At 45.2% G+C, this 20,665-nt stretch overlaps 1 protein-coding gene across 2 annotated transcripts in view; it reads right to left on the bottom strand.

The window, feature by feature from the left end:
* Positions 1-20,665, bottom strand: part of LOC146861069 (transient receptor potential cation channel subfamily M member 8-like) — a 187,630-nt gene that overhangs the window by 143,461 nt on the left and 23,504 nt on the right. For both annotated transcript variants that reach the window (XM_085645108.1, XM_085645107.1), the window contains exons 3-4: positions 1,666-1,784; positions 618-896 (exon numbers count right to left, since the gene is read on the bottom strand). In XM_085645108.1, coding sequence (XP_085501234.1) covers positions 618-896; positions 1,666-1,784 — 398 coding nt within the window. The remainder of the gene's footprint in view (positions 1-617; positions 897-1,665; positions 1,785-20,665) is intronic.

Raw genomic sequence — 20,665 nt, 5'->3', positions numbered from 1 at the left:
TCTTACCTGCAAGGGCCGCGGCTGCTGCGCCGGCTGTGGCAGGGAACCGCTGTTGACTGGGTGTGGCGCAGCGGACAATGCCATCCAATATGCAAGGCTGGACCGCCATGGTCCTTCAAGCTTATTTCGAGTTTCCCCATCGCCAGAATTTTCATGGCAGGCTCACTGCCATGAAACGCTGGCGGTGTGGAAACAAAGGTGGCCCGACAGGCCCCCACCCCCATTAGGATGCATCCAGAGGGGCACAACATGCGCACCCCGGGTTGCATGCACCACAAGTATCAGCACTGCATGGTATTCACAGTTCATGCTGTTCAGGAGCTTCTTTTGCGTTCCGATTGCGATGCCTGTTTTCATCAACGGCAAAAGAAAAGCCTGCCAGACACGAGCTGCACTTGTAATCTGGCGTGCAGACTATGCATGGCTTTGGTGGTGCTGTCCTGGCGCAAAGGTGGCGCAGCACCGCCAAAGTCACAATCAAACCCTTAGTATTTATGAGACATTTTCACACTACTTCCCCATGCCAGAATTAACCCAGTAAATATGTCACTAATTCATGCAGTAAATTCATAATAATGCTCTGCGGCTGAGGGTGAGCTGTCTCATTGGTCACTTACAGTGATCTGCACTGTTGTCCCATCCTGATTCTTCTTTCGGTTCTTCTGAAAGCTGCTGACCGTTTTCCAAATGAACCTAAGTAGAGGGTCTTTGTGGGAATTCTTGGCATTTTTGAGGTTTTGATAGGCTAGGGAGCTGAAGTTCTCAGAGAAGAGCTCTGTCAGCACTTCATTGCTTAGGAACTTCTTCAAGTTTAATCCATTCTCCATGAAGAGGCGGATGAATTGTGGGCGGTCCTTCACTAGGGCCCAGAACATAGCATCGTCCAAGTCAACAGACTGAGGAGAAAGAAAGCACAGGGCTTTGTTAGTGGCACAAGAGAGCTGCGCTTCAAAAGAAAGGGTGTGCTGGACTGACCCTGAGAAAGCCTGACTGAAATTCAAAGCAGTGGATTTATTGCAGTGAATGAATTCACTAATATTGCTCGGTCTGAACTATCCATAGGCCAACATGATAGACACCTCAAAGGCGTGGCTTAGGGGACTTTGTCTTGTAGCTCTTGTATCTAATGGTCAACTCTTGCTAGTTACATGTTAACAGATGCTATTTGAGACTGCACTTGTGATAATTTGTTGAAAACATGCAACCGTTGACCAGCTAATAGTCACTCATAGACCTTTGTGAAAGTTCTGATAAACTGATGTACTTTTAAGTGGTTCCTGAATTTCGGCTAAATGTGTGAATGTTCTGCCATTTCACCTAACATGAAATTTCAGAGTGATTTTTTCCTGCGGGAGACTGGTTAGGGTAGAAAATGTCTCACTAGAGACAGTTTCGCCACAAACAAGATACTTTCTCTCCCAACCAGTATCTTGCGTGACTTCTATATGTGAGGTATTCGATTGAGATTTTTTTTTACTAGAGATACAGATAAAATCTGTTTTGCGTAATATGCACACGTTTGAGAAAATTGCAAGTATTTCATGAAAATATTTGCACACCCCTTAGTCAATAGGAGTAGTGAGTGCTGTCTCTGATGTTTGAAATATCTCCCCACTCTGGTGGGTTCGCCATAAGCTCTCAATTTATACTAACTATGTTCCTTACCTCCCAGTTTCTGTCATTGGTGAAGATCTCTTCGCTAGCCAGGCTCAGCTGGTCCCACTCCAGGAGTAGTTTCAGCTGAGCGCTCCAGTTCTCCTTGTACAGTTCGTTAGTAGTGAATGCTGCAGAGTAGACACAAGAGGTTTAAGAAACAGTCTACAAATGCCACCAAAAGTACCAAGCCTCTATACCTGATCTATGATTACTGATATAAAGGCTGCATACCTACAGCTGGGAATCAGTGAGGAAGACATATGAAGCATTGTGGACACAACAAGCACAAGACAACCATTGTGTATTACTATGCTGTAAAAGGTTTTGACTTTAATTTTTTCTTTCTGGGTTATTGGCTGGGAAAGGGGTGCGTAACCTGATGACAAAGTGTAAGCTAATACTTATGGGACTAAGCACCAATCAAGAGACCTCATCAATAAACTGGTTGGCAACCAATAACAATAGTTATGTAGTTGTTATTAAATGCTAAGGGATTAAACTCTCAACCAAAGAACATAAAAATGTGGGTTATTTAAGTGTGTGAAAGGTCTTCAAGTATTTATTTACAGGAGATTCACTTTCTATAAATGGAGATACATCTATTTAATAACAAAATACAAAAATTGCATCAGAAGTGTCTAAAACAAGTGTCATGGTCATATCCTAACATAAAGATACTCTCTTTTACAGGATTGATTTGAAACAGGATGTCAAAGAGAGAAGATCGATTCTCCTCAAGTTTGTCTGCAGGAAAAACAGGTTACCATAATAGTAAGATATATAATGAACTAAAAACAAGAAGGGTTTTTCCAACAAATGTTAGACTTTATTGAAGACTTTGCTGAGGACTTTATTGGAGACTTTGCTGAGGATTAACTAATATGATGGGGAAACTTCAACAAAGTATGAAGTGTAATTCGGGAAAGGCATCTTAAAATAAACATCAGATGGGTGGGGTAATAACTAAATCTGGAGCTAGGGGTTCTACAAAACTCACTTGAGGTGCGTATGGACAGAAATGTACCCTTACTCTACATATTTCCCATTCAAAAGAAAAGAGGACTCTGAAGACACATATGTAATGGCTATGGAAACTGACAATGGACTACATACTTGCACTATTTGCGCAGCCCCAATGAGGCAGCCATCTTAGACTGCTCCCACCCATCATCCCAGATAAGACTGATCATCGCTTTTTCTCTCCACACTTTTTTTTTCTCTCTGCCCCTAAACCTTTACTCTTTTCCTTGTCCACCCCCCTTCTTGCACTTCTCTTCCCTATCTGCAATCGGCACCTCAGGGCTTACATCTGCTTCCAGTTTGCCACCTTTCCTCTCAGTCCACTGTTACTCTGCCCCTGGCTTCAGCCCTCACGCTGCTCCCCCCCCTATCGCTTCCCCCTAGGGGGATTCGCACTGCTTTGGGGGGGTTCACACCATGGAGCTTGCAGGTACACACACCTACAGCATCATTTATCCCCCTAACCTCTCTAAACTGTCACCCAAACGTTTCAAGCATAATTTCATAAAACTCCACCCCGAAATTCTCTTCGCCGACCCCTATTTCTCAAATCATAGTGGGTTTTCTACCACTGATTTCATTTTCCACACTAAACGAAGAGCCCAATGGAGAAAGGCTTTCCTAGCTTCTCTCTCGATCTCCTCTACAAGGAAATCGGCGCATGGGACAGCCTTCAGTATCTCCCCCTCCCAACTTTATCAAGCGACAGCGACCATCACCATTTACAATAACGGCACTATTCTCATCCAAGCCACAGACTGCAATTTAAATCTCTTTGACAACATCTTCCCCATCATTAAAAACCGGGTATCTATATCCCAGCTGCGCTCGCAACCCGCTACCTGCGGCTACACAGAGCGGATTAGCCCCCCCACCATGACAAACATTACCTCCCCGCTTCCGCCCTGTCCTCGTCCCTCCCCCACTCAATTTACACCCCTCACCCACACATCGCGTTTCACCCCTTCCTCACCATCCTGCTCGCATCACACCCTCGCCCTGCACACGCCGCAGCCGCCACTACTGGCACCGGTGCCTTACGGCACTCCCCCCGTACACCCCTAACATCTACAGTCCTCCCGCCACTGCACCTGACCCATGCTCTTTACGGCCCAGCACGACGGAGGCAGCCCACGTGCCTCCCTTTGGCGGGGATCATATTCCTCTGAAGCTCTCCGCTCCTCTCCCCACTGTCTCTTTCTCTCCTGCCACATCCACTTTGCCAGACAAGGTCTTTCCTGACACATACTCCCCACAGCGCATTCACCCACCCCCACATAATCAGCAGTCTAACAACGTTTCACTTCACCCCCCTTTGATACTACGCTTCCCTATGAGCATTCCACCCTCCATCCTATCTCCACACCTTCAGTCAGCAACCCCCACTCTACACCCTCCCACACAGCCATCCTCAGGCATAACACACTCCCTAACCTCTCTCCCATCCGCATCAGACCCTAGACTAGAGGATATTATGATCGTCCTGCACCAAATTCAAGCAGAGCTGCATGCGTTCAAGGTGATTTTGTCTAAACACTCATTGCACTTCACACCCTCAACGACTTATAAATTACACGAGCACCCGGACCTCATTTCATCCGCCTCTAAACTGCACCCACCCAGCTGGAAAACAGTTCCGTCTCACAACACACTAACACGCCCAAGGTGCAGCACCAACCCGTTTTCGGAGAGCGATCTCCTCTCCCTTCTGCACTCCTACGAACCCTCCCTCCCCAACTCCCTTACGCCCTCTCAGATGACCATCCCGACTGTCCCCTTCAACCCCTGCAGACTATCTACACACAACAACAGAGGAGTCATTGATAACAACCTACAAAGGATCCCTATCACTCAGGACCCATCCTCTTCCCTCATTTCACCCCATCTGAAATGCACTCTGCTAAACTGTAGATCGGCCTCCAGACAAGCAGCTGACATAGCTGACCTCATCATCTCTCAGGAGCTGGATATCTTATTTCTAACTGAAACCTGGTTAACAGAATCATCCACCCCTCTCCTCGACATCCTTGTACCACCTGACTACGACATCATTAGATTAGACAGAACGGACAAAATAGGGGGTGGCATAGCCTGTATACATCGCAGCAACATCACCATAAACAGAGCCTTATCGCCTACTTTCACATCATGCGAATACTTGTGTCTGGACATTAGTTGCAATGGCAAACCAGTAGGTTCATCCCACATCATCTATCATCCCCCAGGAGACAACCTCATCTTCATCGAACACCTCATGGACTTGATCGCCTCTTACACGGGTCAGCAGAATACCCAAATATTCCTTGGCGACTTCAATCTCCATTGGAACGACAACAATGACTCAGTGGTCAAGAGCTTCAAAAACTTCTTGGATGATCTTACCCTCATCCAATCCTGCAACAGCCCGACACACAATAAAGGCTCAACCATTGATCTTATAATCGCTAAATCTGACATCATCCATGTGGATTCGATCCAACCTTGTGACTGGTCGGACCATCATATTATTGCCTTCTATATCAATGGAACCACCAAACTCATTTCAGCGTAATCCACAAAACCAAAGATCTGGAAAAGAGACCTGAAAAAACTCAATCCCAACTCACTACCCTCTTCCAGCTACAATCTGCTCCAGCCCCCTTCAGTCACCTCTGGCGTTCATGTTCTCACCAACCACTATCTCAACGCTATGACTACGATAATTAATGAGGTAGCCCCTCTGCAACTTAAGAGAGCTCCCATTAAAGATTCCAAGCCTTGGTACAACACGCTGCTTAATGAGGACAGACGGGCCCTCAGATCCTTTGAACGCAACTGGAGATCAGTCCCTTCAGCTATCCACCTTAAACTTCTAAGGAAAAAGAGAAATGCTTACTACAAAAAGATTAAGGGCCTCATGTAGGTAGCCAAATACCGGTCGGTAACGGCCGATTTTCGGTAAATATGCCGTTACCGACCGGTATTCAGACAAGTGAGATGTAGGAGTCCAAAAACGACTTTTCGGTAAATATGAGGCGGTAAATACCGAATCATATTTACCGAATTCTAAAATACCGAATCAGATTTACCGAATACATACTTAACGAATCGGTAAATATGAAGTGGTAAATATGAAGTGGTAAAAATGAAAATGACATGTAGGAGCACTCGGTAATTAAGAAATCCAAGAAAATCGGTAAATAAGAGTCGGTAATTAACACGGATTGAAAGCAGGTGGTAACCATCAACAGTGCATATAAGCAATCCCAAAATGCAACAGCGTGGACAACATGGCCGCTATGTATGTCATTGCAAGGCGCCTACGTCTACAGGCAGCAGGACTGAGGGCTTGGCGACGGGAGGAACGCATCTACAGACAGCGCATCACACTATTCCAGCTGACTGATGCAGAGATACATGAGAGGTACAGGCTACACCCCGAAACCATCATGGACTTAATCAGGGACCTTCACCCACTCCTGGACCAGCCAATAAGAAGGGCGCACGCCATACCCCCACATGTGCAGGTGCTCTGCAGCCTACATCTGCTGGCATCCGGCAGTTATCAGGTGGTGATAGCTGCGGTGGGTGGTGTATCCCAGAGTTGCCTGTCACGTTTCCTCAGGAAGTTCCTGGATGCCATGATGCAGAGAATGCACCACTACATCAGCTTCCCCAACACACAGGCTGCACTGCAGAAAACAAAAACAGACTTTTATCACATGGCACAGTTCCCCCATGTCATCGGCTGTATTGATGGTACACACATCCCAATCTGTCCACCAGCTGACACAGAGCACATCTACAGGAACAGGAAGTCCACCCACTCCATCAATGTGCATACCGATTTGAATGATTTTGTTAAGGGTCCTGTGGGTGGCAGAACCAATAGGTGGGCGTATGCTATTTACAACGAAGTCTGGAAGTTGTCGCAGATTGAGGCGGCTTCCAGATTGAGAGCTATTGATCAAGCAAACATGGAGAAGGTTTTAGCCGTTATAGATAATAGCATTAGCACTCTCTCTTCTAGGATTTATACATTAGACAATATTGTTTCTTCGGTTGTTGATATTGTGCATGATGATATGTCTGTGTTATATCATGGTCAAAACCAGTTGCGTTCTGTTATGCAGTTTGCATGGACGTTGCAGACGTTAAAGGCAGGGAGGGTCCCTTGGGACTATCTGAACACTACATCGTTATTCCTTCCCTACAACCTTACTGACAAGCAGCGATTTATGTCCATGAAGGATGCTACATATTCATTGTTACAGATTGAAAAGTTAGAACCGTTGCCTTTCTCTGTAGCGGAGATCAATTCAGCTACGTGGTTAGTACACGGATTGATAACTCTCCCTTTCGCGCTTTTTAAGTTTACGTCTTGTATGAAACATTATGCTTTGGGTAGGTATGAACCGCTGGGCACCGCTTTCATACATGAGGTTTGGTCCCTCCCCTTTACGTATAGATGTACTAGGGACGGAACTGAGGTTTATTTGAAAGGCGAGGAATGTACCACAACACCAGACCATTCCTTGGTATGTAGGCACATTCAATTACACGGCGCATGCAATGTACAAGCCCCGAATTTGGCGTGCGTCCTACGAGGTATCCCAGTGCCTGTGATTACACCTTCTTTCACGCTGCTTGCAAACGGTAGTTATTTAATTTTGAATAATGAAGCTTGCTGCGGGATGTTAGTGGGAATCCCGTACATAGTAACTGTCTCGCAGAAAGTTGTCTGCTGCAATAATGTTCTTTTTCCACCCCCGCATGGGCGGCTGGATGTTTCCATCTGGCCTTCGATTCCAACCTTGAAAGCAGAGTTCAACAAGTTGAGCAGAATAAGAGCGCTATTGTCCCAAAAAGAGGTGCCTTTGACTTCCTCTCGTGAAACATTTGTCCTTCACGTTGCAAATACGCGCACTGAGGTACAGGCGCTTCTGAATACTGACCTCCCCCTGCATTTCGGCTCTTTAATCCAAACTATTTTCAATGCCTCGTCCACGACCGGCCTGGCTCATTTTTTTAAACTTGTGGGCTCGGGTCTCGTGACCTCTTTCCAAACTATTTTTGGTGTGATTCCGGCATTTTTTCATTCACTTTTCTCGAGCATCTTTGGAGGTGTCCCGCTGCTTCTGGCGCTAGTGGCAGGTGTGCTGCTTTTCCTTTTTATACTCCGGAATGGCTGCTCCTTCTGTGCCACACGAGCACCTGTCCCGTCTGCATCTTCTTCGTGATAGGATGCTTGACTTTTATGGTACTTTGCCATTGGCGACTTTGAGCCTGGCTTATGGATTATCCTTCAGGTATTCCTACTTCACCTGCGTACAACCTGTATTTCACTGCCTGGATTGTCCCTTTGAATGGCCTCTGGATTTGTGCTTGACCAACATGGTGTCTCCGGTGCCGGATTTCGATCGACTGATGAGGCCCTTAGTGTCTCACGAGTTGGCCTGTTCTGGTGTCCGGATTATGGCCTGTGGTGCGGCGCATGGTATCCTGGGTAATTGGGACATCTCTGCGGCCGCCTACGACTTCTTGGCTATGAGCTATTTGGAGGAACATTCCGGGTGCCCTCTGATTGTGCTAGAGGCTCCGATGGTTGGAGAACACGTATGTTCCTTTTCTTTACTTAATTGGATGGCTGAGACTTTTAGTGGCCCTGCAAACGATTTTTTGTTGGAAGCAGTGGCCACATATGCTGCCTATACATTCATGGATTAACTGGACTGTCGTCCATTGCGCCTGTGCTACTGGACAGCACCCTGGCGCAACATTTATTTCTTTTATTTCTCTTTTTTCTCTTCCTGATGGTCGTTTTGAGTTTTTTCATATACTTGCATTTTTTTGGGGAATTCTATGCTGCTATTTTTTGTAGTTTCGGACTTTGGCGCAGCATTGGTTACGCCTTGTTCTGCTCTGACGAAACTGAACTCTGCGTTCTCTCTTTTCTTGCCTATTAAATAGTGCTTCGATCAAGGGGGCGTGTAGTGAGTTCTCCCTGAATACGTACATACATTGTTAAGTTCGCATAACCACGTTAAATGTTAGAAAGCCATCTTTTTGTCTTTGCACACGACACTGCGTTTACATGTTATTTCTTAAATAAACTGCTGACTCGAGACTTGCTTCACACGTGAGCAATCTGTTGTTACCATCCCAAGCTCTGCGCAGCGACCTTGGTCTGTACATGGTGTGACAAACAGTCTGGAATATTACACAATGCATGTTTTCCACTCTCGGTTGATCGACCCACTATTTAGCCATAACACACGCGCAGCTGCAAATACCTGAAAGTTGGTGCTTTTAATATCACAGACATCATGTTTATTATTCAGACCGAAGACGAGCCTTCCTGCGAGAAGACTCCTGATGCTCCTGTGATGTGATTTCACTAAGCTGATCTTTGAGGTATGGGGTCCCCTATTCAAGCCTAAGAGACCTTCTATTAGCATAATAATAATATTAGCTTCTTAGTAAAGGGAAGGTGGTAGTATCCTCGGTATTTTCCGATTCGGTAAATACCACCTCGGTATTTACCGATTCGGTGAATTCCGATTCGTGATTACCGAATGTTACCGAATCGGTAACTGTTACCGAATTTTTACCTACATATAACTTACCGATTCTAATTTACCGATTCGGTACGGCTCGGTATTTAAGAAACGGTAAAATTTATTTACCTACATGAGGCCCCCTGTGCACTAAAGCTGATGATTTCTTCAGCCATCAACTAAACCAAGCAAAAAAACGCCCCAAAAAACTTTTTGAATTAATCAAAAATCAATCCAAGGATGCACCCCAACGGCTACAAGACCTAGCTCGCCCTCAACCTAACTGTGAAGAATTCTCTACTTTCTTTAATCTGAAGACCGACAACATCTTGAAGGATCTCCTCAATAACCAACTACCACACTTTGCTCCTAATACAGAAATCTCCACCTCTTTTCCAACCACGTCAGGCCAACCCCCCCCTAAGCTTGGCCCTAAAAACGAGGCAGCATGGTCCTCCTTTGATACGTACACTGAACACGCCCTAGGCAAAATCCTCAATACCCTGAAACCGGCCAATCACCTCATTGACCCCCTCAGTGCCAATGCAGTCAAAGACCTTGCCCCTTGGCTTCTTCCACTTTGGACCAAAATCATTAACCGCTCACTTCAACAAGGTTGCATCCCGGACTCCCTCAAAGTAGGTCAAGTCTCACTAATTCTAAAGAAACCCACTGCTGACCCTACGGACCTTAACAACTATCGACCCATATCCAATATTCCCACCCTGGCCAAACTGCTGGAAAAATGTGTTCGCCGACAACTAACCAGTCACATAGATCACTTTGAACTCCTAAATAAACACCAATCAGGTTTCAGAGAGGGTCACAGCACAGAATCAGCCATGACACACATTATTGATGATGCGTTACAAATCCTTGACCAGAACGATTCGTGCCTACTCATCCTGCTAGACCTTTCCTCAGCCCTTGATACGGTCAAACACCAGAAACTAATTGATCTCCTGGAGCATAGAATGGGTCTGTCAGGCACAGTGTTAAACTGGTTTACCTCCTTCCTCCATAACCGTACACAAAAATTCAAGGTCAACAACACACTCTCCAATTCCTCACCTGTAACACTTGGGGTTCCGCAAGGGTCCTCTCTCTCGCCGACCTTATTTAACTTGTTCATGGAACCTCTCACTGAAATTCTGCACGCATCTAACGTAGAATTCCATATGTACGCGGACGACACACAACTATATCTCAAGATCAACTCCCTAGAAGACATTAATATGCTTAACTCCACACTCAGGACCACCCAGTCTTGGCTTTCAGAAAATCATCTCAAACTAAACGCGCTAAAAACAGAATTCCTCCTCATAGTACCACCGGTCAAAGTCCCTTTAATGCACGACTTGATCAAACAGCTTACCGCCTTCAACGTTCAACCAACCATCGCGGATTCAGCAAAATCCTTGGGAATTACCCTTGACAGCAACCTTACGATGCAAAAACACATCAGTAACGCTACAAAGGGAGCTAATTTCCAGATAAATACATTGAGGAAGCTTAAACCCTTCCTGCCATTCGAGGACTTCAAATTGGCAGTACAATCTCTAGTTATCCCTCATGTGGAGTACGGAAGTGTCTTCTTATGTGGCCTCCCAAAAGCTGCAGCAGCCCCACTAAGAGCAACTATCAGCGCGGCAGCTAGACTCATCACTGGCTCGAAAAGAAGTGCTCACATTTCCCCTGACCTTAAATCCCTGAACTGGCTACCATTTGAAGCGAGAATCCATCTAAAAATTGTGTGCATGACTCATAAAGCCTTTCATCACAACACTCCTAGTTACCTCGCGCAGAAACTGACTATCTCTGGTGGTCTAAGGTCCTCTAGAAATGCTGGAAAACTTCTACTGAAACCAAAAAGGTTCAACAAGAAGAAAACCTATAAACGATCCTTCTCAGGGATGGTGCCCAAAATATGGAACACTCTTCCCCCTGAAACCATACTTAATGACTCTTCTGCATCGTTCAAAAAGAAGTGAAAGCGTTGCTCATGGCAAAATTTACATGAGCACTAGCTATCCATGCCCGAGTTCTTTAGAGCTTGTTTAAAATGCACTACCTGATTAATACTCCTACGATTTCTTACTCGAAATGTTGTTTTTATATGACTGTCACCTGCACACTATTGTTTGTTTCAACTTACAGTTGTTGTTATGTAAAGCGCTCTGATATCCTCAAGGATCTTGTTCGCGCTATATAAGACTTTCAAAATAAATAAATACCTTGATAGATGTTGCTCTGAACTAGAAGTTGAAGCTTCATGTTCAGTTGTTGGGTCAATATATATTGTAATGGTCCAGTTATCAATTATTAATGTACTTCGCTGTTAGACTTGGAACCGTTTGTTGCATTAGTTAATAATGAGAGAATTGTCCAACAAATGCCACGCTACTTCAGGGTCTTGAGACTGTTAACCTAAAGCCCTCTACCTGAGCACTTCCTGATGTGTGGTAGGAGCATCTCTGCAATACAGAAAAGATTGCAGGGTCAGGGGGAGAAACCTTAAGATAGTTAATCGCTGATAGCTCTGCAAATTGGTAATCCTTAATGTGAGATGTTAATAGAAAGGAAGAGATGCTTAGAGGGCTTGAAGGTAGGGTGATGCCATGGTCAAATAGCACACCCTAATGCACTTTGCTTGCTGTGTCTGGGCATAGAACATGCTCACTTTCTTCTGGAGGTAGCCTGTTCAGGGCATAGCCAAAGAACAAGCACACCATATCCAGGATACATTGTGAAGACATCAGGATGCAGGGAATGCTCACAGGTCATATCCTTTACATAGTTCCCACTGGGTATGTGCAGTGCACTCAAGACTTATGGGAACATGGCTCAGGAATTGGCATTTGATGCCCATTGGAGCCACAGACAGACCTTTTGACTGGTTATGGCCTCAAATTTTGGCACCTGACTGAGACCTGTCGTGTTGCAGCTCTTTTGAAGTCACTGCTCGGGAGGATGCTTCAAACAGGTGGGGTGTAGTCTTTCCCTTTCACAACTGATGAACAGACTTATTACTCTAAACAATTCATTTATGGTTTGTGTTAAGAATTGGGTGACCCATTTGTCTTGATAAATGCCACACACCCAATTCAGACCACTTTAGAGGGGGAAAACAAGTTGGCATAACATTGGAACCCTGCACTGAACAGCTCTCCAGACATTTTTGTTTTTAGGGAGCGATAAATAAAGGTCATACAATCACCTTTACTTACATTTCTAATTCTAGTGTTCCAGGCCCTTCAGGACACAGCATAGCAGTTGGACAACCACTCACACTTTCAGCTAAAGAGATACTGAGGAAGTCCACTGTGTGTAACTTCATGTCAACAGGGTGAAGGAGGGGCCCGATGACGAAGCAGGTCACTTCATTGAGACAGTGATTTTTATCCTATCTGGGAAGAGAACCACTCCATGTGCTCCATTGTCTTAGGGGAAATTGTCCCCACAGGGAAGGACTCCCATCAATCTACTAATAATTGTATATCAACTGCACTGATGGGTAAAATGATTTAATGGATGTACCCTAACACAATATAGGTAGCTTTTCCTCCTCCCTCTTCTTTTGGCATATCCAGAGCCGACTCATCATAACACATGATTGTGTCCATTGAAATCTTGGAGAATGGGTGCAGAGCATACAGCTACGAAAAATCCATGGACCTTTACACAATGCATGCTATGAATGGCTAAAGTTCATATCCTGTGTGATCTTGGGATATGGGCACTGAACATAGATTATGGTAAAGATGTTCCTCAAAACAACAGAAGACCATGCCTAGTAAGGTGTGTTGTCAGGGTCAAAAGGCATATAGAACAAGCGGTATGAACATTTTAGTGTCAAACAATGGGTGCAATTGACAATCAATATTTTAGTTACCACAAAGGGCTTTTTTGCAAATGCACAATTTACATGTGCAAATAGGTCGGTTATCAAAAAAAGGATTCAGAGTGGGTAGCAATCCAACCTACATGATTAATATTTATGCGCTAAGTTGCAAATTGAGACCCACTCTGATTGGAGAAAATCATAGGGATAGTGGCCTGCTAGGTCAGAAGACCACTATGTCTGTGAGTGACTTTAGATAAAATATCTAAACAGCCTAATTTCCTTGAAGGAAATACAGTTGCTTTTTTAAAAGTTTCTTTGACAGTTGACAGTGGCCTCCTGGACCACTTCCTACTCACCCAGAAACTTTTTTTAAAATAAAAAAAATGTAACAGGCCCTAATGGTCTGCGATTGGAATTACAGTACAAACCATTGATACATCATACTGAATGGCTGTTTGGAAGGAATGCCCACAAAATAGCCTCTTCAAATAGAGATTCATGAGCCATTTCAAAACTGATATACTAAATCGAAAATACTTTTGCGATTTTGTAAATGGCTTTAGTGCAAAGGTAAAAACATTTAGCAGTGACAAACTTGCGCCACTGAACATGTTTCAACATATATTTGATAGTATGGACAATGACTAGACCCTTCACCCAATGGGTTGCTTGGTGCAGGAATGCTGAGAGGCTTCAATGATGTAATTTATGATGTAAAAGGGGGTGGCGGGTAAAATTACCTGTGGTATCATCCATTATGTCATTTGTAATATTGCGTGTAAGATCATGCACACAAATGCATGAGTTATGATTAGGTAGATACCTATAACTGGTTAATTTAGTAGGTTTTAGATTTCTTCTATACAATCCTTGTAAATGAAGCATTTTTAAGGGAATTGAAAAGGTTTTATTATGTTGTTTTCTTGGTAAAGAGGCGTAACTGCTATTAAAAATAGAGTTTTTAGCAAATATTGTAAATATACTTGCTACAAAACGAACAGAATTCCACTGCCTGACTCGTTTGCCAGAGACCCAATGATGCAGTGGAATGGCAGGTGCCATCCCACCTTCCCCACTGCCTCTCCTGGGTCCCCGCACAAAAGAAGGAGGCAGGTGAATATGTGTGAAGCTTTCATGCTGCCACCTCCCCTCTCTCCTGTACTGCAGATCCACAAAATACAGGGCATTTTGCCTGCATGCTGGAAGCAGCTCTGGCAGAGCTATTATCAATATAACTCTCTCTGCACTGATATGAAATCATATCGTTTCTTACCTGTCGGTGTAGTTTTGCAGCTTGAAGACTTTCTGGATTCACTATGCTGTACATTATTCCGCCATCTAGTGGTTGGGTCCAGAATTGTAGTATTTCTTCTTTTTTTTTTTTGGCCTGGTGGGCTTCGACATACCACCATTTGGTGTCCTTCTGTGACGTTGACGTGCTTCCTCCGGAAGCTCCCACCTTTGGTCGCTATCTTCGAATTCTTTTTTTGTTTTTCTCTTCGTTTTTGATTCCCTTCATTTATTACTCCTTTGTCATCTTCCTGGCGAAGGCAGGTGGGTTCGCTAGTGAATCCAGAAAGTCTTCAAGCTGCAAAACTACACCGACAAGTAAGAAACTATACGTTTTGCAGCGTGAATCTTTCTGGATTTACTATGCTGTGCATAGACTTTGTAGTGGTTTGCTAGTCTTGTGGTGGCTGGGTGGAAGATGAACGCTGGTTTGTGAATATATGCTGTAAGACCTTTTGTCCTACTTGTGCTTCCTTGTTCATCTGAATGTCCACGCAGTAGTGCTTTGTGAACGTGTGCACTGGAGACCGTGTTGCCTCTTGGCAAATGTCCTGAATTTGGTGTGTTTGCTAGGATAGCCACTGTTGCTCCTTTCTTCATTGTTGAGTGAGCATGTGGATCTCCTTGCAAGGTTTGTCCTGATTGTTTGAGGCAGAACTGTATGACCTGTGCAATCCATCTTGCAATGGTATTCTTTGTGACTGGTCGTCCGAGGAAACTGTTTGCAAAAGAGACAAAGAAGTGCTTTGTTTTCCTGCATTCCTTTGTTCTCTCTATGTAGTACATGATCGCCCTTCTGGCGTCCAGGGTGTGCAATGCTCTTTCTGCTTTTGTCTTTGGTTTTTGGAAAAAACTTGCTATTTGTATCCAGTGGTATAACAAAGCTTGAGGGGGCCCCCCTGCAAAGTACATGCATGGGGCCCCCACGCTCCGGACCCAGCCTGAAGCTAACTGGCCAGGGGCCTGTCAGTGCTGGAGGGGCACCAGGAGCTCGGGAGCCCCCCCCCCCCCTGCACCGCGGCCGTCTACGGGGGCTATTGTTACACCACTAGTTTGATTAACATGTTGGTGATAGAGGGGAGTACTGGGGAGATGGGTAGGGCAGTGGGGGGGGGGGCAGGAAAGACCTGTTGAGGTTTTGCTGGATGGCAGCAGGAATGGCTGGCAGGAGGACTAAGTGATGGTTGGGATGGTGGCAGGACAGTCAGTTCCAGCTCGCCGTGGTGGAGTTGTGTTCAGTGACTGGCAAGGTTGAACAGAAAGGGTGCAACAATGGACTATAACAGTTGACTTGCTTTAGGAATGTGTGGGATGTGGTGGGGTTCGTTTGGCTGGTCTGGGCTTCTTCTGGAGGATTAAGGGTGAGAATGGTAGATCCAATTAATTGTATGATTAAGGTGAATATTAGGCTGTAAGACATATGCTGTAGGGTGTTGGGTTAACCTGTTACATTAAAACAGCCTTCAGCACTTTAAGGTAGTGCTTCATTGCACAGTCTACCTTCGTTCTACCTTATTATGGTGTGTATTTTTGCACAGGTTGAGAGTGAAGAAAAGAGAGACTGAAGAGGGCGTTTCACACCACACAGAGTGTACCAGGGAATGGACGGCTGCAGAACCTGGCCAACATGAGGTGTTTTGGGCTGGAGGTTCTGCCGAGTGCGCCCGGCAGGTTCTGCAGGAGCTCACAGCTCAGCAGCAGAACTTGCCATGGTGTGAGCAGAGGATACAGACTGTAGGGAGCTGAGACTGCTACCGAGGCTGCTGGCGCAGGACTGCCATTCTTTCTGCTTCACACTCACCTCCCAGTGCCTCCAGCTGATCTCTCCGCTGCTGGTCTCCGCTCCACCTCTACCGATGTTTCCACCAGTGCTTAATTTGTAATTTTAAAAATGTACCCAAAGCTCTGGCGGCGGTGCAATTAAACATGGGTGCACCAAATACCAAGGCCAACAGTCTTTTATGGACTCCCTGCCCCTTATTCTCTCTCTTGCAGTTGGCTGCTTTCTGTTCTTTGTGTTTTTCCTCTCTTGCGATCGGAACAGTGCTGGTCCCCAAAAATAAGTGCCAGTGCCCCCACCGGCTCAAATTAAGCACTGAATGCCATTCTAACAAAGCCTACGGGTCTTATCCAAGCACAACCTTTTTTAACCTGAGAGAGGAAACTTCTGCCTTTTATTTGGAAAATGTACCCCAAATCTCTAGCTATCCTCATACTTTTCTTCAGTTTTGGTTTTGAAATGTCTACTAATTCATTATCCAGAGATGAGCACCGTTAGGTGACCTTTGGGTGTACGAGTGCTACAAACCGATAAGATGGTCTAGGTTCATTATTCCTTCTTCGAGCTGCCATGCAGCCCTCTTCCCTCTGTAGGACCCCTTATATGCCCCCCACCTTCATTTTTTAAAGACATCTTACAGTAAACGTGTAAAAATATGATAAAGTCTGTTCAAAATTCCAAAACGTCTTTTTCATTAGCCTGTAGAGCCTTTTCTCCACAATATATCTGATGATATCACTGCGTTGAGAGTTTTTTTTATTGTAATAGGATAGTTTTCACGCATCAATTTAGAAACATTCATGCTTCCACCGACCATGACAACAATGTCAATAGTGCACTGAGGCAAGTCATTTGTCATGTGCACCCTCTGGGTGGCCTGGGCTGCTATTATAAATTGACTACATCATAGCTTATTAAATATTAACACAAGAAAAGAAAAAGGGGCAAAGTGAAAAAAAAACTATTGCTTAGGATCACACAGTTTGGTCAAGTGGGGAAGGCGGGATTGATAACAGGTTTTATGGTTTCGCATTGTGCAAATCAGCCACTTTTTCTACATGCTTCGCTTCCTCTACACCCACCTTACAAATCCCATATCACCCAACCGCCACCCTGCTGGCATCAGTGTGGCCCTCAGTCACACCACAGACTGTACTTTGTGGCCCCTGGTAAAGTGTTTGTGAGTACCCATGCTCTAACTACATCCCTCTTCTCTTCCATAAGGCCCAAAGAAGCAACAAGCAAGTCTAGCTCTAGCCAAGTTCACATCGTTTGGTCCTTAAATTATGCATAGTGGTGTCAGAGGACCATTTTCTCACTCTTCCTGAGAGTTCACTGGCTGTAGTTCTCCAGTAGATATGTATGGCACTACACACCCAGATCATATGGAAAAAGTCTACTTTTCTTCCTTGCAAATTCAGCTGTTGCTCAGGGGTGAGGGGCTATTAACCCTCACCCTCGAGGGAGCTGCTCAGCATCCCCTCAAAAGCCCTTTAAGCAAAAGTGAGCAAATTCAGAGAAGTAAAGATTAAAACTGCAGTCAGTCATGATGACTAGCATTTAGAAATGTAAATGAAGCTTTCAACAAAGCCATGGATAAAGAGGGCTGACCGATTGTTCTGCTCTAAGTATGCTTTCCTGTGGGCTGATCCAAAATATGAGTGACACTGTTCAAATTCATGGGCAAGAGGGCCGTATCCCAGGCAGTGCCCACGAGGGGGCCCAGATCTCTTTCCCATGAGGTTGTAAGCCTATGGAGGCAGCCAGACATGTTGTTGTTCGGAGCCTTGTAAAGGGCAGGAATTGTCCATTAGACAAACGTTCCACTAGGATCCCACGTTCCCACAGACTATATTCCAACAATTCAGCCCATATTATGGGCACGACGTCAGGACATAGCTTTAGCTGTATTTATTTATATTCCTTTCCATGTGCTCAAGTGTCTTCGTGCTCCACTGCCCTGTGTTAGGTCCCCTACTTTGGAAATTCCATAAAGATGCCAACTTCTAAATCCTTTCAATGTGTTCCTTTTCTAAGAAGGTACTTACCCACAGAGGAGTTTCCTTAGTCATTTTCCTTTTCCATCCCTGGAGTGTTATGGCTCTGTTCCAGGCCCAGGCACTACCTGTCATGCAGCTGACAGTCTGTGTATTCCCTCCTCTACCTACAGATAGTATGTGTAGTATTCCCCAAATCCAGCCTTTTAGAGAGGTTTCTGCAACCAGGGCAAGCGTAAAGTCATTCACCTCTGCGGGGGTCAATTACGCCCTGGGCCGGCCTACGTATTACATTTTACTTTTATTCCCGATTTCCCGGTCGGGCTCCACCATGATGCCCTCCCTGATCTAAATTATGATCTCATCCCACCCCACCCACCCACTGAGACTCCTCGCCACCACGGACCACTCCTGCCTCGGCTCGGACAAACTCACCTGAGGCCTGGCCTGCAGCTTCAGTGGCAGGCACGAGCGGGCAGCAGAAGAGGGCAAGGGCAAGGCTAGCCCCAGGCAGGGGCTAGTAATAATTAAATTATGGCCGGGGATGCTGCACGGTGACGGTCTTTCTCAGTAATCACTCTGTCTGGGTCCTGGGTGGGATGCCTCACTGCACTCATCACGCGTACTTTTTATTGCGCTTCTGCGCAATGCGCATGACAATGGTATGATCACCAACCCCACCATATGCCCGACCCTGAAGATGCGCACTCGTGTAGACGCAGAGACATCGCTACGCTGCGCATCATAATAAAGAGCCTCAGAGGCCCGCCCGGGTCCCGGCGGACATGCGCACCATTTAATTAATTAAGAGGCCAGACCATTTAATTCATGAAGAGGCTTGCTGGGGGCTGATGAGGCCTGTGATCCGTCGCTGGCGGTGCGGGCACCATTTAATTAATCAGGAGGCCATGCGTGCTCACCATGGCCATGCACACCATTTAATTCATGAACTAAGGGGCTTGTGTGCTCCACTGAGTGAGGGGGCCCCTGAAGCGCGGAGTGTGCGGGGGCCTGTGTTACGCCCCTGCTTATAATTCTACTATAAATAAATTAACCCTACAACATTCCATACCACATAATTACAATCCTAAACATTAAAAAACACATATTTCCACTTCACTCCATACCACATAATTCCACATCACAGAATAACATTCCACACAACTTAATACCACTCCAAACCACATAAATACACTCCACACAACTCAACTACACATAATTCCACTTCAACCTATATAATTACACTTCACACAATATATTTACACTCAACTCTAAAACACATAATTACCCTCCACAAAATACTACTCTGCAACATGCTGCATAATTCTACTGTGCACAATTATACACCACACCATGCCACATAATTCCACACGTCACACAATTCCACAATTCATTCCCACACAATTTATCACACAGCATAATTACACTCCACATAATACCACTCAGCACCACATAATTAACCTCCACATAATTATGCTCTACTCCATACTGCATACATACACTCCACATAAATCCAGTCTATGCCACGTAGCAACACTCCACATAGCTACACTTCACAGCATGCCTCATGCCAACACCACAACTTCCACATCACACAATACAACTCCACACATTTCCATTCCACACCACATAATTCACAAGAAACTACATAATTCAAACTAACAACACAAATGCACAACACACCACATACATCCAATCTACACCACAAAATTCTACATCATGGTACAATATTCAGCATCACACCACATAAGTAAGCTCCACTACATACCACTCCACAACACAAAATACCATTCCAGATAATCCCACTACAAAACACACAATCCCACCCCACTCAATACCGCATAATTACACGGCACACCCTGCCACATTATTTCACTATACAGATCAAATCCATGCAACACAATTCCACAACTAACAATTACAATCCAAACCATATATGTCCACTTGACACCACACACATTCACTCCACTCCAAACAGAAAACGCATAGGTAAAATACATTGTCCTTTACAATATCAATAGCTCTAACTCTCACCTTCCAAGGCGTCCCAGCAGATCCTGTTCCTGGAGCTGCAATCCTTCTCCTGCCCCTGTCAGTTCTCTGTGCTGCCTCCTGCTCTCTCTGGGGCCCCCACCCCCATCTTTTTTCCGGGCCTGGCTCATGGCTCTGACTGAAGAGAAACAATGTAACTTGTTACTTTGTTTCTCTTCAGTCCTGGGTCAGTGGGAGGAGCTCAGAGCAGGCTGCACACTGCAGCTGCTTCTGCCTCTCTCTCACAGCTCTCTACAGATGAGCTGAGGGGGGCCCCCCTTCATGTACTGAAGACTGGGGGCCCCCCACACCGCGGGGGCTGCGGGGGTTACGCCCCTGTTTGTATCATTTGGTTGATGTGGAACTTAGATACCACCTTTGACATAAAGTGTGGATCCGTTCTCATGACGAATCTGTCATTAAGTATTTGGAAGTAGGGCTCTTGTAGTGTTAGAGCCTGTAATTCACTTACTCTACGTAGTGAAGTAATCGCCGCTAAGAATGCTGTCTT

The sequence above is a fragment of the Triturus cristatus genome, chromosome 3_1 (genome assembly GCF_964204655.1).
Source record: "Triturus cristatus chromosome 3_1, aTriCri1.1, whole genome shotgun sequence".
NCBI lineage: Eukaryota > Metazoa > Chordata > Amphibia > Caudata > Salamandridae > Triturus > Triturus cristatus.
This window is presented reverse-complemented; position numbering and strand designations above follow the sequence as displayed.